The sequence below is a fragment of the Mauremys reevesii genome, linkage group 8 (genome assembly GCF_016161935.1).
Source record: "Mauremys reevesii isolate NIE-2019 linkage group 8, ASM1616193v1, whole genome shotgun sequence".
NCBI classification, from domain to species: Eukaryota; Metazoa; Chordata; order Testudines; family Geoemydidae; genus Mauremys; species Mauremys reevesii.
In genome coordinates, this window is record NC_052630.1 from 41,194,512 (window position 1) to 41,220,778 (window position 26,267).

Sequence of the window (26,267 nt, forward strand, 5' to 3'; positions counted from 1 at the left end):
TGCTTTAACCACAATGCCCTAGTGTCAATGCATCAGAGCTCCTTGCCTTCCCAAAGGCCCGAACCTTCACATACACATGCCTTCATTCTTCTGGGCTTAAGAGCTGTTGCGCAGTCTGACCTCAATGCCCTCGGGGGCAGGTGGACAGAAGAGCCATCTAGAGCCTGCCGCTGTCTTTCAGCAGGAAAGGGCCAAAAATGACCCTGAGATGCAGAAGTTGTACTCTCTAAAAGTGGGAGGAGCCCTGGCTCAAGGAGTCTGCTAGGCAGAGCACTCCCAGCTAGCTGGGGAGATACTACTTCAAATGCAACCCAAATCCCCCACAAAACAGGGAAAGTGTGAACATGCTCCCCAACCAGCCAGGCACTGAGCCTGCCCAGAGCAGCTGTCCTCAGCCCAAGACTGCCAGCTCGAATGAAGCTACTGGCCTGAGCCCTCACAAACCAAGGTGTTCTACCAAGGTCCACAAGAATTCTTTGAGGGGGTCAATAAACATGTGGACAAAGGGGATCCAGTGGATATAGTGTATTTAGATTTTCAGAAAGCCTTTGACAAGGTACCTCACCAAAGGCTCTTAAGCAAGATAAGCTGTCAGGGAATAACAGGGAAGGTCCTCTTATGGACTGATAGCTGGTTAAAAGGTAGGAATAAATGGTCAGTTTTCAGAATGGAGAGAGGTAAATAGTGGGTCCCCCAGGGGTCTGTACTGGGACCAGTCCTATTCAACATATTCATAAATGATCTGGAAAAAGGGGTAAACAGTGAGATGGCAAAATTTGCAGATGATACAAAACTACTCAAGATAGTTAAGTCCCAGCCAGACTGCGAAGAGCTCCAAATGATCTCTCAAAACTGGGTGACTGGGCAATAGAATAGCTGATGAAATTCAATGCTGATAAACACAAAATAATGCACATTGGAAAACATAATCCCAACTATACGTATAAAATGATGGGATCTAAATGAGCTGTTACCACTCAAGAAAGAGATCTTGGAGTCATTGTGGATAGTTCTCTGAAAATATCCACTCAATGTGCAGTGGTAGTCAAAAAAGGAAACAGAATGTTGGGAATCATTAGGAAAGGGATAGATAATAAGAATATCATAAAATAAAAATATACTGCCTCAATATAAATCTATGGTACATCCACATCTTGAATATTGCATGCTGCATAAAAAGAGGTATTGGAATTGGAAAAGGTTCAAAAAAAGGGCAACAAAAATGATTAGGGGTATGGAATGACCACCAAATGAGGAGAGATTAATAAGACTGGGACTTTTCTGCTTGGAAGAGAGATGACTAAGGGAGGATATGCTAGAGGTCTATAAAATCATGACTGAGGTGGAGAAAGTAAATAAGGAAGTGTTACGAGGAGTAAACAACACAAGAACTAGGAGGTCACCAAATGAAATGAATAGGCAGAAGGTTTAAAACAAACAAAAGGAAGTATTTTTTCACACAATGCACAGTCAACCTGTGGAACTCTTTGCCAGAGGATGTTGTGAAGGCCAAGACTATAACAGGGTTCAAAAAGGAACAAGATAAATTCATGGAGGACAGGTCCGTCAACGGCTATTAGCCAGGATGGTCTTCCTAGCCTCTGTTTGCCAGAAGCTGGGAATGGGTGACAGGGGTTGGATCACTCAATGATTACCTCCTCTGTTCATTCGCTCTGGGGCACCTGGCACTGGCCACTGTCGGATGGACCTTTGGTCTGACCCAGTATGGCAGTTCTTATGTTCCAGGTCCACTCTGAGCTTTGAGAAGCTTCCTTTTCTGCAAGCCTCTCCATCCCACACATCACACAGCTCAGGGAAAGCTGCAGAGATTCAGCAGAAGCCACTTGCCAGCCCAGAGGTGAGAGTCTCCACACCTGCTAATAATTTACCCTGGCACTAATGAATAAGGGGTACAGCTGTGCTGCCTAAAGAGCTAAAGCAGCAGAATGCAAAGCCATGTGTGCAGCTCCTGGGGGGACTGACAGACGTTCCAGGGGTGGGGGGTGGTGGCTGAGGCAGGGAATTGGACACAACATAGGGAGGGTCAAGACTCCAAAGAGGCAGGGGTGTTCTCGACTTCTCTCCAGCTGGAAGCTTGTGACCCAGCGTGCGATTTGGCGCAGATGGCCTCTCCATTTCAACTGAAGAGGAAATCTCACTGTTGGATCCAAGGGGGCAGTACTGACTGAGCAACGCAGTGACCCCAACACCAGCATGCAGTGTGATTTGCTATGTAGTCCCCAGGAGGACTTGACTCCCACTCATGCCTGATCCACTGGACCACACTGCTGCCTTCAGTGGACAGTTTACTGACATTGCTCAGCTGCTAACAAGCTTAATTTGATGAGGCACTAACAGAAGCCACTGTCAGACAGCTTCTCCCCCCGTTCCCCCCACGGTGCTTCAAAAGCCCCGAGATTTATATTCAGGCCTTGTCTACACTTAAAATGCTGCAACCGCGCCACTGTAGTACAGTAAAGACATTACCTACGCCCCGATGGAAGGGCTTCTCCCACTGATGTAGGTAATCCACCTCTACGAGAGAGTGGGAGAATTCTCCCATCAATGACTGCGCCGGGGTTAGTTTGGTTTAACGGCATTGCTCAGAAGCTGTGGATTTTTCACACCCGAGCGATGTAGTTATACCAACCTAATTTACTAGTGTAGACCAGGCCTAAGTGGGGAACAAGGTAACCTATTTGCCTACCCTGGCATCTAGAGCTCAAGGCTATCCGAAAGGGCTTTTTATAGTACCCATAACAGGCACATATTACTGGTTACCCTTCTTCTTTGTTCCCTAATATGGTCAGTAAATGCTGGTTTTGTCTAAGTTAAGCAGAATCTGTGAGAAGCGCCTGCCTGCCCTTCTAGAGAGAGACCAACACTTTGTGGCCTCCAGCTAGGGAGACAGGCCACAGTCGGACCCTGTGCACAGGGTGAAGCATGGGCAAGCTTGTAGCAGCTGTGCTGCAGAGGACCGGTGGCTGCCATCAGGCACAAAAGACCAACCCAGGGAGAATATGTGAAGAAAGCCTCAGGGGCAAAACAATTCCGGCTGGACACAAGGGCTCCTTGCCCTCGATGTTAGAAGCCTGAGGAGGATGGAACTACACCACTTACCGAAGGGAATGCTGAAGAAGGGGCTGCACAGGGCCTTTGCAGCAGTGACTCTTTTCGCTTGGTCATCATGAAGCATGCTAGAAGACAAAGGGAGATGTTATGTTTTTGCACACAGCATCCCCACAGCAAAGGCAGTGATGAGATCTGCATTTCAAGTGAGCCTGGAACTTTATGTACAAACCCCACAGCACATCTGCCCCCTTACAGCACTCTCACACGTGGGATTTCTGGGCACTCTTTTGTCCATAGTCTGAGAATTTAGGCGTTACAAACACCTTAAAGGGCTTATTACAGGAGTGTTTGGTGAGAAACTTTTCCAGACTCCTCTACCAAAACTGAGTTTGGAAAGCAACACTTAGGCCTGGTCTACACTGGAGGGGGTGGGGGGGGGGGAGTCGAACTAAGGTACGCAAGTTCAGCTATGTGAATAGCGTAGCTGAACTCAAACTACCTTAGTTCGAACTACTCACCCGTCCAGACACCGCGGGATCAAAGTCTGCGGCTCCCCCGTCGACTCCGCCACCGCCGTTCACGGTGGTGGAGTTCCGGAGTCGACGGGAGTGCGTTTGGAGTTCGATATATCGCGTCTAGATGAGATATATCGAATTCCGAGAAGTCAAATGCTACCCGCCGACCCGGGCGGGTAGTATAGACGTAGCCTTAGATTTAAGCACTGCCATGCTGATGAGTGGTTTCATTTATACCATCAGTTATAAACATTTCTAGCTACAGGTCCATGATTGAATATTCTCCTACAGATGCTGCCCTATGGTTGCTCCAGAGTCTACCCTTTCACAGTGAAATGGCTGTTCTCTGAAAAGTCTCTGCATATTCCCATTTACGGGATGGCAGGCGACCGTGCCACGGTGACCTAGAACTTTCTGGGGAAAGCTGTGATCATTGGGGCTCACAACACTGGATTCTCCGGGACAAACTTCTATCCCCTCTCCCAGCCTCTGTTTTTAGGTCCTCTTCCCCATGGGAGCTCTGACTCAGCTGCTGCTCAGAGCTTCCCCCACTAGCAGCAGGGAAGTGACATGACTGGAGCACCAGGCAGTCAAGTCAGTTTCTTTGCTGCTAGAGTTATTGAATCATAGAATCTCAGGGTTGGAAGGGACCTCAGGAGGTCATCTAGTCCAACCCCCTGCTCAAAGCAGGACCAAACCCAACTAAATCATCCCAGCCAGGGCTTTGTCAAGCCTGACCTTAAAAACCTCTAAGGAAGGAGATTCCACTACCTCCCTAGGTAACCCATTCCAGTGCTTCACCACCCTACTAGTGAAAAAGTTTTTCCTAATGTCCAACCTAAACCTTCCCCTCTGCAACTTGAGACCATTACTCCTTGTTCTGTCATCTTCTACCACTGAGAACAGTCTAGATCCATCCTCTTTGGAACCCCCTTTCAGGTAGTTGAAAGCAGCTATCAAATCCCCCCTCATTCTTCTCTTCTGCAGACTAAACAATCCCAGTTCCCTCAGCCTCTCCTCATAAGTCATGTGCTCCAGCCCCCTAATCATTTTTGTTGCCCACCACTGGACTCTCTCCAATTTATCCACATCCTTCTTGTAGTGTGGGGCCCAAAACTGGACATAGTACTCCAAATGAGGCCTCACCAGTGCTGAGTAGAGGGGAATGATCACATCCCTCGATCTGCTGGAAATGCCCCTACTTATACAACCCAAAATGCCATTAGCCTTCTTGGCAACAAGGGCACACTGTTGACTCATATTCAGCTTTTCATCCACTGTAACCCCTAGGTCCTTTTCTGCAGAACTGCTGCCCAGCCATTCGGTCCCTAGTCTGTAGCAGTGCATGGGATTCTTCCGTCCTAAGTGCAGGACTCTGCACTTGTCCTTGTTGAACCTCATCATATTTCTTTTGGCCCAATCCTCTAATTTGTCTAGGTCCCTCTGTATCCTATCCCTACCCTCCAGCGTATCAACCACTCCTCACAGTTTAGTGTCATCTGCAAATTTGCTAAGGGTGCAGTCCACACCATCCTCCAGATCGTTAATGAAGATATTGAATAAAACCGGCCCCAGCACCGACCCTTGGGGCACTCCACTTGATACCGGCTGCCAACTAGACATGGAACCATTGATCACTACCCGTTGAGCCCGACCCTCTAGCCAGTTTTCTATCCACCTTACCGTCCATTCATCCAGCCCAGACGTCTTTAACTTGCTGGCAAGAATACTGTGGGAGACTGTATCAAAAGCTTTGCTCAAGTCCAGAAATAGCACATCCACTGCTTTCCCCTCATCCACAGAGCCGGTTATCTCATCATAGAAGGCAATTAGGTTAGTCAGGCATGACTTGCCCTTGGTGAATCCATGCTGACTGTTCCTGATCACTTTCCCCTCCTTTAAGTGGTTCAGGATTCATTCCTTGAGGACCTGTTCCATGATTTTTCCAGGGACTGAGGTGAGACTGACTGGCCTGTAGTTCCCTGGATCTTCCTTCTTCCCTTTTTTAAAGATGGGCACTACATTAGCTTTTTTCCAGTCGTCCGGGACCACCCCGATCGCCATGATTTTTCAAAGATAATGGCCAATGGCTCTGCAATCTCATCGGCCAACTCCTTTAGCACCCTTGGATGCAGCGCATCCAGCCCCATTTACTCTGCTGCTACTTGGGAAAGATCTGAGCAGCAGCAGCGGCACTGAGCCCTCTCCTCTACTAACTTAGGAACTGCAGATCCTCCTATTTGGACCTTATTGACATCACAGGGAAGGCATTTTTCCAAACATGTTTCACCTACTGGCTTAAAGAGATGCTGCCAATGCCTCATCACCATCAATATTTTTATACAAGTTCCCCATTGGACGGCAACAATGAGAGTGTCAGCATGGGCAGGCCACTAATGTTCTCTACACCCACTCTGTGCAGCCCTGCTCACACAGTAGTTAGAATACCAAGAGTCAGGCACTCCTGGAGCTGCACTGCCAGCACAACCATGGGAAAGTTTCAGGACAGTAGGCAGCCTAGGCAAGGACTGCAGGACTCCTTGGCATCTGAATGCAAGACAAACGTTTACAAGTAGAACAGTACTGCTTGGATCAGCATACATGTACCGCAGAGTAACATGTAACATTTGCTATTTGCAATATACCTCTTGATAAGGTCTCTGAGGTGATAGGCTGGGATGGCTGAATTTACCACACCTTCACTGGCAAAAATGTGATCAATGATGGCAGAACTGTTTGTCTGGAAAGTAAAAGCAGCCAGAGTTAGAAGGAAAATAAAATCCTGGGGTGAACATTGACCAAAACTCTGAGACTGAGGGGGCATTTCCTATGGGTAGGGCCCTACCAAATTCATGGTCCATTTTGGTCAATTTCATGGCCAGAGGGTTTTCAAATTGGTCAATTTCACAATTTCAGATGTTTACATCTGAAATTTCACATTGTTGTAATCATGGGGGTCCCGACCCAAAAGGAGATCATGGGGGGGGGGGGGGGAGTCGCAAAGCTGTTGTAGGAAGGTCACAGGATTGCCACCCTCACTTCTGTGCTGCCTGCAGAGCTGGGCTCTGAAGGCAGCAGTCCTGGAGCTTCCTGCAGCAGGAGGTGGCTCCTAGAGGTGGAGGTGAGTCTGATCTCCCAGTGCTGGTGGGAGCACCCCAGCCAGGGGCTACTAAAGGCTAGCACTGGCCAGTGACAGATTAAAGCATGGGTCCTGGCCAATTTGGGCACCCTGAGCTGCAGAGAGGGGGGCAAGCACCAGCACCCCGAGCCATGGGAGGCGGAAGCCCCGAGCCCAGGCAGAAGCTGGGGTGGAAGCCCCGAGCCCAGCTACACGGCTGCTGCAGTGCAGGAGTGAGGGTGTACCACACTCACTTCTGTGCTGCCTTTGGAGGCAAGTCTGATCTCCCCACTGAGAGCAGCTGTGCAGGTGAAGGACAAGTCCTGTCTCTCCCCAGCCCAGCCTGGACTAGCAGTTAGGAGCCTCCAGCTGGGCAGCTCCAGCAGCATGGGGAAATCAGATTTCACAGGGAAGGGCTTATTGCACGGCCTGTGACACATTTTTCAGTTCCTTACTGGGAGTCTTTCTGAATGATGCCTACTGCCAAGAGAGGAGCTGGAAATAAAAGTGACCATTTCAGAGCAGAACTGTGGAGTCAGTCAGTCAGACATGCTTTGCAGCACTCTCCTGTCCTCAGTACACTCCTAGAGTTAATAAACAGCCCTTCATTGTGAGAGTAGCACTAAAAGCCAGAGAAAGTTACTGCTTTGTCACCATGCCACTGAACTAGTTGGCAGAAACGTAACTGATCTATTTCACTTTCCATTCTGGTGTTACACCAAAGCTGGCAGTCTTACAAACAGAGCCAAGATCTAGGCTAAGTCTACGCTGCAGACTTTTGTCGACAAAAGTGATGCCGCTCTAATTAAGCCACTGTTGCATATCCACACTATGCTCCTTGTGTCAGTGGAGCGCATCCACACTAGCAGCTCTTGAATTGACACAGAGCAGTGCACTGTGGGTAGCTATCCCTCTGTGCCACTTGCCACAGGGTGCTTGGGAAGGGTTTGCAATACCTCTTGGGGCAGGTACAGCATCATATGATGTAGATTACTTGCCCATCCTGCTAGATTGGCAGCCTCTTTTCAACTGAAGTGTGTGTGTGTGTGTGGGGGGGGGGACAGTGTGTGACAATGTGTGTGTGGGGAGGAAGTGTGTGTGTGCTGGGGAAGAGGGAGTGTGCTGGCACGCGGTCTCTAAGTTCAGACAGCCACTGGAAGCAACCAGTCCTGAGGCAGGGGGACATCCCCGACATCGACCCCCACCTCCCTCCCTGGCTCTGCACAGCAATCTCTCTCTCTCACATGCACACACACACACGCCCCTGCCTGCCTCTGTGTGTGTACAGCATTCTATGTTAATGATTTTCTCTTTGTTGCAGACATGCTCAGCTGTCAGCATTTCCTGGAGCTTTGAAAAGGGCTTTGCATGGCAGTCGAGTTCAAAACAGTGAACAGAGCGATCACAGCAGATATTGTGGGATACTGGGGGAGGCTAGTTCTGGTGATATAATGAACAGCAGTGTCTACACTAATGCTTTGTTGCTTTAAGTTTGCCACAAAAAGCTCTCTTCCTTTCGTGGAAGTGGTTTGATTTTATCACCAAAATTGAAGAGTTTTGTTGCCAAAAGTGGCATTGCAGTGTGTACACCTCCATTGTTTAGTCACCAAAAGCTGCCTTTTGGCAACAAAACTCTGCAGTTTAGACAAGACCCTAGGCTCCCAACACAGTCCTGGAGCCTTAGCATTTCACCCGTCCCGCAGTGTGAATTCAGGCCCCAAAGAGACATCCCCATCCTGTGGAAGGTGCAATTTTAGTGCTCCAGAACAGTAACTCCCAAGAAGGCTGAAGAAAGAACTAAAGGGATGGTTTCAATGCATTTTCTGGGCATTGGGAATATCATCATATAAGCAGGATAAAACAAGGGAGCACAAACTTCTCCAGCATGAGCAATGACCCTGGATTTGGGAATCCGAAAAGCAGTTTTTCCTCACCTTCCATTCCTGCGATTGGACAGTATGTTTCAGTTTCATTCCTGAGAACATTTCCAGTAAAACGATTCCTAGACTCCACAGATCTACAGCAGAGGTACATTCCGTTTCACTCTGGAGCCCCGCCTGAGCCAGGCAGTTCTGCAGCTCTGCCTCTGGAGCCCGATACCCGTCTGTCTGAATATATTTCACATCCTAAGGAAGATGGAACATATAATATTAGAACTAGGATTCAGCCATTTCCCTCTCCCAACCCCCTTATACCAGCTTCTAGAGTCCTTTCCAGATAGGCAGCTTAACAAAAGCTTGCTAAATCTCCAGGTGTTAAACAGCCAGCCAAGTTTAGAAAGTTCAGTCTGTTTTGGTAGCCCAGCCAGCAGTTTGGTGAGACACTTTGAGAGAGAACCACCTCCCAGTAGGAAAACTAGTGGCTCATTTTGACATCAATGATTTCTATTGGAGATAAAAGTGAAAGGCAGAACACCAATATCAATGCAAGCAGTGTCATCCTGGACCAGTCTGATGATCCATCTGAACAGGTATCCAGTCTCCTGCCAAGGAGAATTCTAGATGCTTCAGAGTAAGGTGTCAAGTCCCCATAATGCTCCTCCAAAAACTAATATATAAGGACAGAGAGGACTTCTGGGCCTAGCTCATGATCAGCTTATGTCACAGAGCAGAGAGGACTGATAATGGCTTCTGTTCAAATACTAATATTTTAAAGCTAAATCCTAAACAAACATCTGTAATATGCAGGCAAGGAACTTAAATATACTTTCTCCCAGCTCTCCTCTCCCCCCGCAGTCAGAAAAAGCTGCAGCAATCAATTCCTGTTCAGCAGCGATAGCTCTGCCTTTTGCTACTGAATAGAAAGTAAAATGCCTGTTCAAAGAAAAGAGAGATGGCAGCAGAGGAAATAAACTACATGCCCCCTTGCCTTTATAAGGCTGCTCAGGAGCATAATTTTAGAGTCAAGCCAGGGCATTAAAGCAGAAGAGAAGAGTTTGAAACTAAATTCTCCAGGCAAAGTGCGGAGCCAGCCAACTTTACCAGGAACTCATTCAAAGAGAATTCATTTCAATTCAACTAATTGACTGTACATCTCTTGCAGATTTATTCTCACAAAGTGCCTTTCATCTGAAGGAGCCCAAAGTGGCTTGTAAACTTCAAACTGACATATGAGCTGTATAAAAGGATCGCGTCACCCACTTTAAGTGCAGACATGTTTGAAGCAAAACACAGCCGAGGTTTAACCACCCAACTAAACAGCAGCTTAGGGCAGAAAGATAACACTGGCTAGCTAAGACCGAGAGGATATAGGCCAAATATAATTCCCAACTCTGGAATTTAGCCACCTCTGCCATCAGGAAGAGCCAAGATCACTGGTAACACAAGTGGTCGAAACCTCATTTTACCAGAGAACCTCTCTAAGAGCCCAGCACCCCCTAGCTTTAAGTGATAGAAAGGGAGACATTTTTATTTAAAAGAGGAGAACCATGTCAAAGAGGCCCAAGAGTCAGAAGTGAAGAAATTAAAAATCACAGACAAGCATCCCTCGTGGTCACAGAAGGCACTTACGCACCTAAACGACAGTGGGACGAGGACAAGCCAGCTTCAATCTGTTCTCATGGCAAGGCTTGAGGTTATTCAGGTCAGCCTGGATGGCTCCCAACACCAAAATTAGGAAATTCAGCCCAACAGAAAGGTCCAAATACAAGAAGCAAATTAGGATGGTTAAGAGGGAATTAGAGGAGCAAACGCAACGGGAAAACCTCAACACATTCTGCTAGGCAGAGTAACAAGTCACTAGCACAGCATGGCAGACAGCCACAGGTCCCAAAAGCACTTCAGAGCAGATTGGCCATGCCACTAATTAAAATATGCTCATTACAATTAGCTACTGTACCAGAGAGCTCAAAGGTAGCAAATCAAATGGGTGATCTTGGCAATCACAGACAGTGAGCCTTGCTTTCAGTACCAGGCCAAGTGGTTGAAATAATTGAATCACAGAACATCTAGATGAACAGGATACAAGAGGGACAAACCAGCATCACTTCTGAAAAAGAAAAGCATGTCCGTCTTGTCTACTACAATTCTTAGTGAGTGTCAGCCACAAGGTGGATGAAGGAGAACCAGCTGACAGGCAATCTGGACTTCAAAACCCCTCTGACAGACCCCTCACAGGAGGCTATTAAGGAAACTAAGTAGTCCCGGATGAGAGGTAAATAAGTATCAGATGTTAACCGTGAGGTGTCCTACAGCTCCTTAGGAGGACTAGTGCTGTTTAACATGTGAATGATCCAGAAAAGGGGCTGCCTAGGAAGATGACGAGATTTACAGAAGACAACATGGTTTAAGTTAGCTGAGACAAGTAAAGCCTGAAGCACCAAAAGGGGTCTAACAGAGCTGGGTGAATGGAGGCTGCATGGTTTCAGATGAAAGTCGGTGTCGATAAATGCACGGTAAAGCACATTGGGATAAATAATCTGAACTGTCCATACCCCGAGGGCAGGCATGGGCGGGCTCCATATTAATGCTAGGCATATGGAAAAGGAACCAGGGCATCCTTGCAAAGAGCTCAATGAAAATCTGCTCCATGTGAAGCAACAGCCAAAAGATCAAACAGAATGCAAGGATTCATTAACAGCATCACCCTATCTTGGAACAAACATAGCATAAAAAGAGGTCAAAAGATGGGTGAAAACTGAGAGAGAGTGAGATTTTCATAGGAGGAGAGACTGAAAAGATGAGGGTTGTTAAGCAGGAGGTGAATAAGAAGGGACATAGGGTAATGGTCATACATAAAATCAGGAATGCTAGAGGAGAGCCTGTAGATTTATGCACCCGTTTGCCCTCTTGCACAATACAAGAACAATGGACTGTCAGTGAAACTGAAAAGCAACACATTTAAAAAAGGCATTTAAACCCAATGTTTAATCACCCTGAGGAATACACAGCCACAAGGTATCAAGAGACTAAGATCAAGAGAAGGATTAGACATTTACATGAATAATGGGAACATCTGCATCCAGTTATAGAAGCTCATGTTCCAGGGCACAGGCCAGGCACTAGCTGTCTGGGTTTAGGAAGAAACTGACCGTAGGGGCTGACAACTTCCTAGCTGCACCTTCCTCTGAAGCATCTGGTTATCGGCCACAATATGGACCACTGGTCCGACTGGGTCTGCATTCCTACAGAGCTGGACCATTGGCTCAGTAATGATCCACAGAGATGGGTAACCCCTAAAGAGTCACCAGCCCCTTGATGTTCCCAGCCAAGCAAATCCACATAGCTGCAGAGAGTTGACAGGAGCACAGCACAGTGACATGAAACAGAATTAAGTGCTCCTATAAACAGTGTTCCAAACCTGATTCCCCTCTTTGAAGCTAAGCCCAAAGTCAATGAGTTTAAAGCACTCTTCCTCTGCGCTCCACAAGATGTTGCGTGGCTTGAGGTCTGCATGCACATAGCCTTTGTGGTAAAGGAAAGACAGGGCTTCTAACACATCACGGGCACAGTGCTGGATCATCCACATGGAGCAACCCTGATGGCTGGAGTAGAGAAGCAGCTCTGACACACTGATGTCCAGCAGCTCCAGCAGGAGGCAGTGGGAAGGGCCATTTGCAGAGAAGTGGTTGGTAAACACGCCGTACAGCGTCACTGGAATCAGACAAGGGCAAAGCTGGTGAATTCAAAATGACTCCAAGTTGAGCATCAGACCCGTTCTGCTTCTCTTTAGATCAGTGAGGGAGTGTACAGAGGCTGAAAACAAAGAATGTGCTCAGCTGGGCCTGGAAATCCCCCAGCAGACAGGCCTCTGATGCCTGCCTCTCCCCTCACATGACACCTGCACTGCCGTCGTGAGGAGGGGAAGAGGGAACAGGCTGGTTTGGGAGCATACAGAACCAGCCTGCTAACCCTTTTCTTGCTACATTTGCACTGTGGACTCCAAGCAAGGAAACAGCAGATTATTCAGAACTCCTACTGGTTCTGCCAGAGGCTGGATGCACACGTGATCACTCTTCCCTTCCCCCGCCCAGCATGGGCACAGGGAGGCAGGGCATAGCATCCTGCAGCAGCCATATAGGTGGCACCTGGTCTCAGGGCAGATCCCCCTCCACATTGATCTGCCAGATGCTGCAGGATGAAAAGCCCTAGAACACAGGAGGGTACAAAGCACCCCCCAGCTTCAGATCCCACCCTGGCCTAAAGCACAGCCTACCCACGTGGGGGACTGGGGCTGGTAATTGGAGGTTGTGGGGTGGGCTGTCCTTGGTCTGACCTGATTATCACTGCTGCAGTGGGGGAGTTGTGCAGAGGACATTCCCATGCCCAGTGCTGCAGGGGGCTGGTCGGCAGCCCTAAGAAGTGACTCTGGCATAGTTCCTCAGGCTGCTGTGGGGAGCAGGTGTATCTAGTTCCCCAGGAAGGGGTCCCAGCCCATATCCGACATTGCAGTGGGGGCCCCATCAGGATGTCGCTGGGGCAGGGAGGGTGGTGTCCCCATCCTGGCTCAGGAGAGCTCCGGTTAGAGATGTTGCTGGGAGGGGCTATGGGCCCCAACACAGCCTGGGGGAGGTCCCAGTTACCAAGAAGGCTAACAGCATTTTGGGCTGTAAAAGTACTGGCATTGCCAGTAGATCGAGGGACCTGATCATTCCCCTCTATTCGACATTGGTGAGGCCTCATCTGGAGTACTGCATCCAGTTTTGGGCTCCACACTACAAAGAGGATGTGGAAAAATTGGAGAGAGTCCAGCGGAGGGCAACAAAAATGATTAGGGGGCTGGAGCACGACTTATGAAGGAACTGGGAATGTTTAGTCTGCAGAAGAGAAGCATGAGGGGGGAATTGATAGCTGCTTTCAACTACCTGAAAGGGGGTTCCAAAGAGGATGGATCTACACTGTTCTCAGTGGTAGCAGATGACAGAACAAGGAGTAATGGTCTCAAGTTGCAGTTGGGGAGATCTAGGCTGGATATTAGAAAACCCTGTTTCACTAGGAGGGTGGTGAAGCACTGGAATGGGTTATCTAGGGAGGTGGTGGAATCTCCATCCTTAGAGTTTTTAAGGCCTGCCTTGACAAAGCCGTGGCCGGGATGATTTAGTTGGTGCTGGTCCTGCTTTGAGCAGGGGATTGGACTAGATGATCTCCTGAGGTCCCTCCCAACCCTGATATTCTATGATTCTATAACATTGTAGAGGGGGATGGGAGGCCATGCCAGGGGTGAAGGGGATCCAGGGTCTCTGTCACTGCTGTGGAGGGGTCCTGGCTCCTGATGTTGCGGGGAGGGGGGGGGGGGCGCGTGTGTGTGTGTGTGTCGGCTTGGTGGGAGATCTCAGGGAATGCTGGGGGGTCTGGGTTACTCGTGTTGCGATGGTGAGGAGATCTCTGTCCCAGGGCAGTTGGGTCCTGGCTCCTGATATTGTAGTTAAGGATCAAAGATGGGGGTGGTGGGGGGAGGAGATCGGATCTTGGTTACCGATGTTGCAGTGGCAGTCTCTATCTTGGGGAGGTCCTAGCCTATGCAGGGGGTCCCAGTTACATCATGCTGCAGTAAGTGGCCCCGTTCCAATTACTGACATTATAGCTGGAGATAGAGCGCCGCTGGCCTGGTGGTAGAGTTGTGAGCTAGTGAGGAAGGGGGCCCTGGTTACCAATGTTGTTGGAAGGTCGTAGTCCCTGTTGTTTTGGTGGGAGGGCCAGGCCTGGTGGGAGTACTGGCCCTGTCACCGATACTGTGGTGGGGTATGTGTGTGTAGGTGGGGGTTCCAGCCCAGTTGGACCAGCCCAATTACTGATGTTGTAGCATGTGGAGAGGAGGATGTGCTGTGGTGGTGCAGGGGGAAGGAGGGGGGCAGGGCTGGCAGGGGCCAGGGTCCCTATTACTGATGCTGTGGAGGGGCAGGGAGGGAGGGGCCAGGGCTGATAGGGTTCAGGTCCCTGTTACTGATGCCGTGAGGGTGCAAGGAGAGAGAGGCCAGGGCTGGCAGGGTCCCCGTTACTGATGTTGCAGAGTGGGGTCGGGGAGTCCTGGTTACTGATGTTGTGGTAGGCCTGGGGGGTTCTGGTTCATGAGGCAGTAAGGATCCCAGTTACTGATGCTGCAGGAGGGACAGGGGGTTGGGGGTTCTGTCCCGGAAGGTGGGGGCACCAGTTTGCAGTGTTGTGGGGGGACTGGGGTGCAGGGGTCCTGAATCCTGATCACTGATGTTGTGGGGGGGAATGGGGGTCCTGTCCCAGCCCTGTCCTGGTTACTGGGGGTGGGAGTAGGGGGCCCAGGAGGACTAACAGGGGTCCCGATTACCAATTTTACATAGGGTCCCAGCTGGAGGTGCTGGGGGTCGGGTCCCAGCCCAGTTACTGAAGTTGTGGGGGTGGGAGTATGGGGAGGTGCTGGCCAGGTCATGGCATAGTCCCAGATGTTGCAGGGATTAGGAGGAGTGGTCCTGGCTGGTCCCAGTTATTGGGGTGGGGGAATGTGTGTGTGTTGGAGGGGGTCCAGGTTGTGGGATGCAGGGTCCTGGTTACAAATGTTGGGGGACAGTGCAGGGGGTCCCAGTCCAGGCATGCAGGAGGCCCCAGGTGGTCCCAGTTATCGTGAGTAGGGTCCTAGTTACCCGTGTTGTGTGTGGGATCTTGGTTATGGATGTTGTGGGAAGGGTCATGACCATGGAGGCCTGGCTTGTAGGCAGTGCCAAGGGTCCTGATTACTGGTGTGGATGTGAGAGAGAGAGCGCGTGCGCGCGCGCCTAGGGGGTCAGAGGGTCCCATTACCAATGTTGCCGGGGGTAGGATAGGCGGGTCGTGGGGTGGGGTCCTGGTTACCAATGTTGCGGTGGGGATGGGGTACAGTATGGGGTCTAACTTGGGGGCGGTGGGGAGGAAGATGAGGGGTGTCCCAACCAGGGGCGGCTCTAGCCATTTTGCCACCCCAAGCACGGAGGCACGCCGCGGGGAGCACTCTGCCGGTCGCCGGTCCCGCGGCTCCGGTGGACCTCCCGCAGGCGCCTGCTGCCCTCCCGGAGACCGGCAGAGCGCCCCAAGCACACGTTTGGCATGCTGGGGCCTGGAGCCGCCCCTGGTCCCAACTTACCGATGTTGCAGGGGGTCCTGGCTGGAGGGCACAGGGGTTCCCAGTCGGTCCAATTATGGGGTCTTGGAGGGGCAGGAGGTCCTGATTACCCATATTAGAGGGACAGTGAGTCTAGGCCTGGCCATGCAGGAGGCCCCAGCTGGTCCTGGTTACTGTGGTGGGGTCCAGGGTGGGCCCTGGTTACAGATGCGGGGGGGATGAGAGGGGTCCCACCAAGTAGCACAAGAGGGTGTTCTGCTTACTGATGTTACAAGGGGGCTAAGAGTTGCAGACCCAGCCCCCAACACAGGGACAGTCCCAGGCCACGGGTCCCTTTACTGATGTGTGTGGGGGCGGTGCTGGTTACATGTTGCAGGGGGGTGCTGGGTGTCCTGGCCATGCTGCTGGGAGGCCGGGGGGTCCTGATAATAGATATGGTGCAGGGTCCCGGGGGGCCAGTCCTGGCCGGGTGGGTCCCGTTACCAATGTTGCCAGGGGGATGGGAGGGTGGGGTCCCGTTACTGATGTTGGGGGTCCTGTTACCTATGTTGTTGGGGAGGGGAGGGTCAGAGGGGTCCCGTTACCAATGTTGCTGAGGGGTGTAGGGTAGGGATCCGTTACCAATGTTGTCGGGGAGGGGTAGGGTAGGGGGTCCGTTACCAATGTTGTCGGAGGGGGTCCCATTATGGATGTTGCCAGGGGAGGTGGGTGAGGGGTTCTGTTACCGATGCTGTTGGGGGGAAGGGAGGGTGGGGGTGTCCAATTACCAATGTTGCTGCGGGGATAGGGTGGGGGTCCCATTATGGACATTGCCAGGGGAGAGAAGGGTAGGGGGTCCCGTTACCAATGTTGTGAGGGGTCCTGTTACTGATGTTGTTGGGGAGGAGGGTCCCGTTACCAGTGTTGCTGCGGGGAGTGGGGTGGGGGGTCCTGTTACCGATGTTGTCGGAGGGGGATGTAGGGTAGGGGATCCGGTTACCACTATTGTCAGGGTAGGGGTAGGGAGTCCCGTTATCGATGTTGCCGGGGGTCCGTTACCAATGTTGTTGGAGGGGGTCTCATTACCAGTGTTGCCGGGTGGGGTGGGGTCCGTTACCAATGTTGCTGGGGCGGGTGTGCGGGGGTCCCGTTACCGATGTTGCCGGGAGGGTCCTGCTACTGATGTTGCCGGGAGGGCGGGGGTCCGTTACCGATGTTGCCGGGAGGGTCCCGCTACCGATGTTGCCGGGGGCAGGGGGTCCGTTACCGATGGTGCCGGGGTACAGGGGATCCCGCTACCGATGGTGCCGGGGTCCCGCTACCGATGGTGCCGGGGTCCACCGATGGTGCCGGGGCGGGGGCCGCTACCGATGGTGCCGGGGCGGGTGGGGCCGCTACCGATGGTGCCGGGGAGGATACGGGGGTCCGTTACCGATGGTGCGGGGGTCCCGCTACCGATGTTGCGGGGGTGAGGGGTCCCGTTACCGATGTTGCCGGGGGCAGGGTGGGGGTCCGTTACCGATGTTGCCGGGGCAGGGTGGGGGTCCCGTTACCGATGTTGCCGGGAGGGGCGGGGGTCCGTTACCGATGTTGCCGGGGAGGGGCGGGGGTCCCGTTACCGATGTTGCCGGGAGGTGGGGGTCCCGTTACCGATGTTGCTGGGGAGGGGCGGGGGTCCGTTACCGATGTTGCCGGGGAGGGGCGGGGGTCCCGTTACCGATGTTGCGGGGTGAGGGGTCCCGTTACCGATGGTGCCGGGGTGAGGGGTCCCGTTACCGATGGTGCCGGGGGTGAGGGGCGGGGGTCCGTTACCGATGTTGCCGGGGAGGGGGAGGGGGCGGGGGGGTCCCGTTACCGATGGTGCCGGGGAGGGGGAGGGGGCGGGGGGGTCCCGTTACCGATGGTGCCGGGGAGGGGGAGGGGGTCCCGTTACCGATGGTGCCGGGGAGGGCGGGGGGTCCCGTTACCGATGGTGCCGGGAGGGGGGTCCCGTTACCGATGGTGCCGGGGAGGGGGCGGGGGGGTCCCGTTACCGATGGTGCCGGGGAGGGGGCGGGGGGGTCCCGTTACCGATGGTGCCGGGGGGGCGGGGTGGGGGGGTCCCGTTACCGATGTTGCGGTGGCCCCGCAGCTGCTCCAGCGCGGCGCGCTCCTTGCCGAAGCCGTACTCCGGGGCGCTGCGGGCGGCAGGCCCGGACCGCGCCGGGGGCACGAACTCCTTGACGGCGCCGAGCGGAGCGTGCGAGTCCCCGCAGCAGCGCACGCGGAACACGGAGGCGGAGGCGCCGCTGCCGAGCTGGGCCTGCACCTGCCACAGGCGGCCCAGCGCCTCCAGCAGCGGGGCCCCGGCCATCGCCTCAGCGCCCGCCGGGACCAAGCCGGAGCTCGGCCCCCGCCAACGGACCGCCCCTGCCTCCCTGGCCCCGCCCCTCTGACTCCGCCCCCACTGCCCAGCCCCCCTCTCAGGCCCTATCGGTACCTCTCACTGGACCCTATACACCCCCACCAGTCCCTATAGACTTCCAGCTTGTGCTATACACACATCAGACGCTATAACCCCATCAGACCTTATAGACCCTAAACACCCCCAACACCAGATCCTGTAGCTCTCCTACCAGGCTCCATATACCTTATATATCCCTTGTCAGATCCTATTCTTCACCCCCCACTGGGTCCTCCTATAGGCTCACCACCAGACCCTATGCACTCTATGGACCCCTGCCTGACTCTACAGCCACCCTCACCACCAGACCCTATACTCCTAATAACTCCATAACCTGCTATAAATTCCACCAGCCCTGGCATATTGGGCTGCATTAGTAGGAGCATTGCCAGCATATCGAGGGAAGTGATTATTCCCCGCTATTCGGCACTGGTGAGGCCACACCTGGAGTATTGTGTCCAGTTTTGATCCCCTCACTACAGAAGGGATGTGGACAAATTGGAGAGAGTCCAGCAGAGGGCAATGAAAATGATTAGGGGGCTGGGGCACATGACTTACGAGGAGCGGCTGAGGAAACGGGGGTTATTTAGTCTGCAGATTTCATAGCAGCCTTCAACTACCTGAAGGGGGGTTACAAAGAGGATAGAGCTCAGCTGTTCTCAGTGGTGGCAGATGACAGAACAAGAAGCAATGGTCTCAAGTTGCAATGGGGGAGGTCTAGGTTGGATATTAGGAAACTCTATTTCACTATGAGGGGGGTGAAGCACTGGAATGGGTTACATAGGGAAGTGGTGAAATCTCCATCCTTAGAGGTTTTTAAGGCCCATCTTGACAAAGCCGTGACTGGGATGATTTAGTTGGGGATTGGTCCTGTTTTGAGCTGGGGATTGGACTAGATGAGCTCCTGAGATCTCTTCCAACTCTAATATTCTATACCTCCATACCCTGAAGTCCATGTACACACCTATATCCCTCAATACAGCCCCGATACCTCCAACAGTCTCTATATCCCCTATAATGCCCATTGGCCTCCATATACCCCAATACTCCATTGCTCCTGTCTCCCTTTATACCTCTTATAACCTCTGTATTCCCTAGACTTCCCATAAGCCCCATACTTGCTATGCACCCCAATATCTATCTTATACTACCTCCCCTCAAGTCCCTATACCTCACACTATCCTATAACCCCACCTACACTTATGCCACCCTAGAACCCCCATACCTGCTACACTACCCATAGGTTTCTATAAACCCCAATACCCTTTTGCTCTCATCCATCCCTATGCTCATCTGTAATTCCCATATCCACTGTGCCTCCAGAGACTCTTATGTTACCAATTCTGGTAATTGTGTTTCTTAAGGCCTTAGGTTCTGGAGGCCTGTCATTAGGGGAGAGTGTCAACTTTAATTTAAAAAATAAGTTTCTAGCCTTCCAGGTGGTGGAGAAATGTTTGAAAACATGACCTGAGCGATCCTTAAAGACTCCGAAATCTTCACACCAAGAAAAAGAGCCCAACACTGATGATTTCTTTTAAATATCATAATTTTTAACCAATCTCATGATTTTTTGGTACCCAACTCACTATTTTGAAATGGGTCAGGTTGGCAATACTGTCTATTCTATACTTATTGAACATGCAGTTGTCTACTTTGCTGAACTGGGTGAAAGCTAGTGATCTGCTTGTGTGTGAGAGACAGAGAGAGTTTGGGGAGCTGCTGTATATTCCCCCATCCCCAACACAACACCACCCACAGGATTTGAAGGCAATGGGGCAACTCATGTGAAGTGAAGCTTGGGATTGAGGCCTCAGTGAGGGTCTGTTGTTGTTAGTCTGACATATCTACGCACCCTCACTCACATATGCAGGTTTGAACTCAACAGCAAAGCTGGATCTGAGGCATTTCTCCCCCTCCCCCCGCCCAAGAGGACATCTTGTCAGAGATGTGTGTGTGTGTAGAGTGTGATGCGCCTCTCTCTGGAGCAAGGAGTGGGCATATCCAGCACCATCAGTGTCCAGGCAATTGGTTACACAGGCACTTCCTATCTGTGTCAGTAACACAGTTTTGTGTGTAAAAAACAGTTACCTACGTTCCGTAACTATTGTTCTTCTAGATGTGTTGCTCATGTCGATTCCATGCTGAGTGTGTGCGCAGTGCTCCACTGCTGCTGGAGATTTTTCCCCAAGGGGTATCCATAGGGCTGGTTTTGGCAAACCCCTAGAGGCTTGCGCTCATGCATTAGTATAAGGGGCACCTCCAGCCCTGCGCCCTCTCAGTTCCTTCTTGCCACCACCTCCAATGGCAAGGTAGGAGGGTGAGTCTTGGAATGGACATTAGCAACACATCTCGAAGAACAGTTACGAGAGGTACGTAACCATTTTTTCTTCTTTGAGTGCTTGCTCATATCGATTCCATGCTAGGTGACTCACAAACAGAACCCTAGAGGTGGGCTCCGAGTTCACAGACGTGCAGCTTGCAACACTGCTCTGACGAATCTGGCATAATCTCTGGCCTGTTGGGTGATGGCGTAGTGCGATGCAAACATATGCACTGATGACCAAGTTGCGGCTCTACAGATGTCCTGTATTGGTATACGTGCCAGGAAGGCCACTGAGGATGCCTGAGCTCTTGTGGAATGTGTCTTTATAATGGTCGGAGGCGGGGACCCCTTTTTCTGTAGCAGGCTCAGATACAGTCTGTGATCCAGGAGGAGATCCTCTGGGCTGACACTGGAAAGCCCTTCATCCTGTCCGCTACTGCAACAAAAACCTGTATTGATTTGTGACAGGGTCTTGTCCTGTCAATATAAAAGGCTAGGGCCCTTCTTACATCCAGAGAATGCAGACACCATTCTTCTTCTGACTTCTGCGGTTTCAGGCAGAAGACTGGCAGAAAGATAGCCTGTTTGATGTGAAATTGTCACACCACCTTGGGCAAAAAGGCTGGGTGGAGACACAACCAGACCTTGTCCTTGAAGGTGGTATAAGGGGGTTCAGAGATTAAAGTCTGAAGCTCAGAAACCCTTCTTGCCAGAGTGATTGCCACCAGGAAAGGGACCTTCTAGGGGAGCAGCAGAAAGGAGCATGATGCCGAAGGCTCGAAAGGTGGTTTGGTGAGCCTAGACAGCACCAGATGCAAGTCTCAAATCGGGATCGGGGCACAAACCTGCAGATAGAGCCTTTCCAGCCCTTTGATAAATCTGCCCATCATTTCCTGTGTGAAGACCAACCTGCCATGGATCGGGGGATGGAACACTGATATTGTCACCAAGTGGACTTTTATAGATGACAGTGACAGGCCTTGGAGCTTTAGTTGGAGAAGGTACTCTAGGATGGACTGCAATGATGTCTGCATCGGAGAAAGACCCCACTCAACTGTCCAGCACGAGAAGCGTTTCCACTTAGCTAAGTAGGTCGCCCTGATACAGGGTTTTCTACTACCTATCGACCTGCTGCACCTGCTCAGAGCACACTCACCCCTCCAGATTCAGCCATGCAGCAGCCCTGCAAGGTTCAGATGGAGGTGCCATCCTTGATCCTGTGAGATTAAGGCCGGTCTGAGTAGGAGAGTCCATGGGACTGCGACTGTAAGGTCCAGGATCATGCTGAACCATTGCTGGCAAGGCCACGCCGGAGCGATCAGGATGACCTTTGCCTTGTCCGCTTTTATCTTCAAGAGCACCTTGTGAACCAGAGGAACTGGTGGAAAAGCGTACAGCAGGCCATCTGACCATGGATGGAGGAAGGCATTGGATAGCGCGCCCCTGCCCAGGCTGAGTCTCAAGCAAAAGAGGTGACACTTCTTGTTCTCCTCTGTGGCAAACAGATCCACCTGGGGAGTCCCCAACAGCGGGATTATCTTCAGGTGGAGAGACCACTTGTGGTGAGAGGAAAAGGACCTGCTGAGACAATCTGCTAGAACAGATTCCCCTGGGAGGTGTATGGCCTCTATGTGGATGGAATGTGTGATGTTGCACTCTATATGCTTTATGGAAATACTCTTATGAATATGACATAACTGGAATATGCTTTACACTAAATACCCCTTGTATGGTGTCATTAGAAAGCTTGTAATTTACTAAGTGTGTTCATTTTATTTGTTTGCATGTATTATTTCTATATTTGGAGTTAGGAGAATAAGATATAAACTTGTATCACTGATGTAAATATATTAAGTGGAGGCCATTAAGGGTGCTCCAGAAACAATCAGTTGTAAATGGCCTTAGTCACTTGAAAGCCTTCCTGTGTACATGTGGGCCAGCCCATGGGGAATAGAGACTAGAAGTCTTACAGTGACATGTGACCATGTCACCTGATAATGAAATCCATCTTAAATCTGGTATTTTTCCAATTAGAAGGAGGGATGGGGACCCAGAGAGACCAAAACCTCCCGCCTTGTGCCAAAGCTATAAAAGGGGGTGGAACAGGACAAAAGAGGCTTCCAGTCATGAGAAAATCCCTGCTTACCACCTGAGATGTCTGCTGGAACTAAGAAAGCCTGTACTGGGGAAAGGACTGTACCAGGGCCCAGACTAAGAAGGAGTCTAGTCTGTGAAAGAAGCTTATTGGAACATCTCTGAGGGTGAGATATTACCTGTAATCAGTTTCTTTATGTATTAGGCTTACACTAGTATGTTTCATTTTATTTTGCTTTGTGACTTACTTTGTTTTGTCTGTTATTACTTGAAACCACTTAAATCCTACTTTTTATACTTAATAAAATCTCTTTGTTTATTAATTAACCCAGAGTAAGTGATTAATACCCAGGGGAGTAAACAGCTGTGCATATCTCTCTATCAGTGTTATAGAGGGTGGACAATTTATGAATTTACCCTGTATAAGTGTTATACAGAGTAAAACCAATTTATTTGGGGTTTGGATCTCATTGGGAACTGGGTGTCTGGGTGCTGGAGCAGTAACCTGCTAAGCTGTTTTTGCTTAAAATCTGCAGCTTTGGGGTGTGGTCCAGACCCTGAGTCTGTGTTGCAGCAGGCTAGCGTGTCTGGCTCAACAAGGCAGGGTTCTGGAGTCCCAAGCTGGCAGGGAAAACAGGTTCAGAAGTAATTTCCGCACATCAGATGACAGTCCCAAGGGGATCCCTGTGACCAAACCTGTCACAGAATGCTTCACACAGAAGTTCCCTTGCCTGAGGGCTTCCTGACAAAGGACACTGGAGCAGGCCCCTCCTTGCTTGTTGACATAAAACATCGCTGCTGTATTGTCCGTCAACACTTGCACCGCAAGCTTGGGGAGGAACACCTCGCATACCAAGTGGATTGCCCTGAGCACCTTCACATTTATATGGAGAAGCATCTTGTCTCTCGCCCAGAGACTCTGAGTCCTGAGGTTGCTGAGGTGGGCTCCCCACCCCAGGTCTGACATGCAGCATTATCACAGGCTGCGGGGTCTTGAAGGGCACACCTGAGAGGACTGACACTGGGTCCAGTCACCACAGCAGGAAGCTAGGATTGACCTTGGGATAGTGAGGCTCAAACTTGGTGAACAGATTGAGGCAAGCCACATCTGGAGCTGTCTGAGGTGCAGGCACATGTGTTGCACGACATAAGTAGGTGCCGCCATGTGGCCCAGAAGCTGCAGACATCCTGGGCAGTCATCAGCAGGTGAGCTAACAGCAGAGATCAAGTCTGTGATGGCTTTGAACCTGGCTTCTGGGAGGAATGCCTGGGCTTGGGAGACTTTGAGCATGGCTCCTTTAAATTCTATCCTTTGTACTGGGATCAATGTAGACTTTTGCTCATGTATGAGAAGACCCAGAGATCTGCAGGTGGTCATTGCCACCGAGATGCTGTTCTGAACTTGGTCCATCAAGCAGCCTTTTATCAGCCAGTCATTGAAGTATGGGAAAATCTGTATTCCTCTGCGTCTAAGGAAGGCAGCAACCACTGCCATACACTTCATGAAGACTCTTGGGGCTTCTGAGAGCACCATAAATTGATAGTGTTTGTGACCCACCAAGAACTTGAGGAACAATGTCCTGTAAGGGGACTAACTAACAATGAGAAACGATCCTACGCTAAACTGTAACAACTACTAACAACGATTTACAGCGAGAATCAGGAAAAACCACTAGAGGTTTGCTGAAGCGAAAGCAATGTTCCAGCCACCATCACAGGCAGCAAGAAGGAACTGAGTGGGCGCAGGGCTGGCAACGCCCGTTATACCAGTGCATGAGTGTGGGTCTCCAGAGCCAGCCCTATGGATACCACAAGGGGAAAAATCTCCAGCAGCGGTGCACGGGGTGCATGCACACCTAGCATGGAATTGACATGAGCAACACATCTCGAAGAACAAGCCCATTTCCCTGGACTCAGCTATCCTTGAGAAAAGTCATCACAATGGAGAAAAAGTTTTTATTGTGCAATCTGTGTATTTCCTCCAGAATACCTACACATCCTAAACGATATAAAGAGAGGCTCTCCAAGCACAGTGAGCTAAATCTGGGCTTTTCAGAACGTTGGTGCAGTGGGAGACTGCTTCATTACACAAAGGGACTTTCTGGTGTTTCTGTAATACATTATATAGGTGCTTACAGAAACTGTATACTTCTATACAGATTTCTATTTGTGGTAGCTTTGGATATATACAGAATCTACACACATATACATGGTTCATTTTGTATAAAAAATCATCTGGCACATTGCAGCACTCATTGGACTCTTTTGTATGTATCATTCATTTTCAGATGGTCCCTTTCCCTGGGAATTAAAGATCAAGAGGACATCCTCCCAGCAGCTGGCACTCAGCCTGGCTAGTACATTACTCATAGTGTTTGTTTCCCAAACCAAAGGACCCATCAATAGCCATGGCCTCATTTAATCAGTAGGACAATGAGGTGGATTTGGATGGTACAAAACTGTCTCCACCCACAAAACTTCATTTGTAAAGTAGTTGAAAAGCCTGGTCTTCTGCCCCTGCCCCTCCTATCATCTCAGCAATGGAACTGTGCATTTCCCTCAGTGCAGGCAAGGCAATGGGTCTGAACCAGGGCTGAAATTCAGCCAGCGCTGTCTGGAGCAGAGCTCTGGTAAATATTTTCACTCCCCCTGGAGTTTTCATAGCATGTTGGGGAAGGCCTGGGGGGCTCCGGGAAATACTCTATGAGAATTTAAGCCCTGGTGTGAACAGGAAAGTTTCATTGCAATGGGTGGCTCTAGTGGAGCTGGGATGGGAAATGTACACTCTCCTCCGTTCCCTGAAGATTCGGGCGCAATCCCCACCCAGAATGAATCAACAGAGCTCCACTTAAGTCCAACAGCGTTATGTCAGTTCACACCAGCCAAGAATCTGGCCTTTGGGGATTTTCCACCTTATATTTTTTGCTCTCTGTCTCTGAACCTGGCCAGAGCCCGTTTCCTAGGGATGAGGAGTTCCTTTCCTTGAGACGCACTGAGAGGCTCACACTCGTCACTGTGATATGCACACTTCCTTGCCCCCAGTCTCAGATACACTTCTGCATATTGTGCTCCACCACTGGAGCTGGCCGTGTCATAAAATACAGAGCTCTCAAGCCAGCTCCATGTGCTCAACCCCCAGAGGCAACAGCAAGCCCTAGAGTAAGCTCCAACTCCAACCTCCCCTACCATTGCTTGCCACCTGCCAGACCCATGAAGGGAACTCAAACCTCTCAGCAGGAAAGGGTCCAGCCCATCCAGCTCCCAGGCAACTAGCTTCCAAGATTCTGGCTCCTTACAATGCCCCTAGCTGGTTCCAGCTCCATACAGCGTGGCAGATAGAGGTTGTTCTCCCTGGCTTTACGTCCCCCCAGAATCAGGGATTGCTTGCTAGGCACTATTGTGAAAGACAAAGGCACCTGAGGGCTTTAAGGATCCAGTCGGGATCTCTCCTGCTCACTGCAGCGGGTACAGACATGGAAGAGGCATGTGCGCATGTGCGTACAGAAAGGGCAGTGGCCCCTTTGTTTGGCAGATCAGAATACCTGGTCGAAAAGGGACCCCACCCAGAGCGACGGCTCTGCAGATCTCATTGGCTGGGAACAGAGGGTAATGGGAGCTGTGGGGGTAGTGCCTGCAGGCAGGGGCCGTGTGCAGAGCCCCCATAGCTGTCCCTCCATTTAGGGCTGGAGTCCGCACCTCAACCCCCGTCCCTCACCC

The 26,267-nt window shown here is 51.0% G+C and overlaps 1 protein-coding gene across 1 annotated transcript in view; it reads right to left on the reverse strand.

Moving 5' to 3' along the window:
- UHMK1 (U2AF homology motif kinase 1) overlaps window positions 1-18,051 on the reverse strand; it is a 42,416-nt gene extending 24,365 nt beyond the window's left edge. Inside the window, exons 1-5 of the mRNA XM_039485742.1 lie at window positions 17,800-18,051; window positions 12,004-12,296; window positions 8,640-8,831; window positions 6,233-6,327; window positions 3,121-3,197 (exon numbers count right to left, since the gene is read on the reverse strand). Coding sequence (XP_039341676.1) covers window positions 3,121-3,197; window positions 6,233-6,327; window positions 8,640-8,831; window positions 12,004-12,296; window positions 17,800-18,043 — 901 coding nt within the window. The 5' untranslated portion in view covers window positions 18,044-18,051. The remainder of the gene's footprint in view (window positions 1-3,120; window positions 3,198-6,232; window positions 6,328-8,639; window positions 8,832-12,003; window positions 12,297-17,799) is intronic.
- Window positions 18,052-26,267: the final 8,216 nt, after the last annotated feature.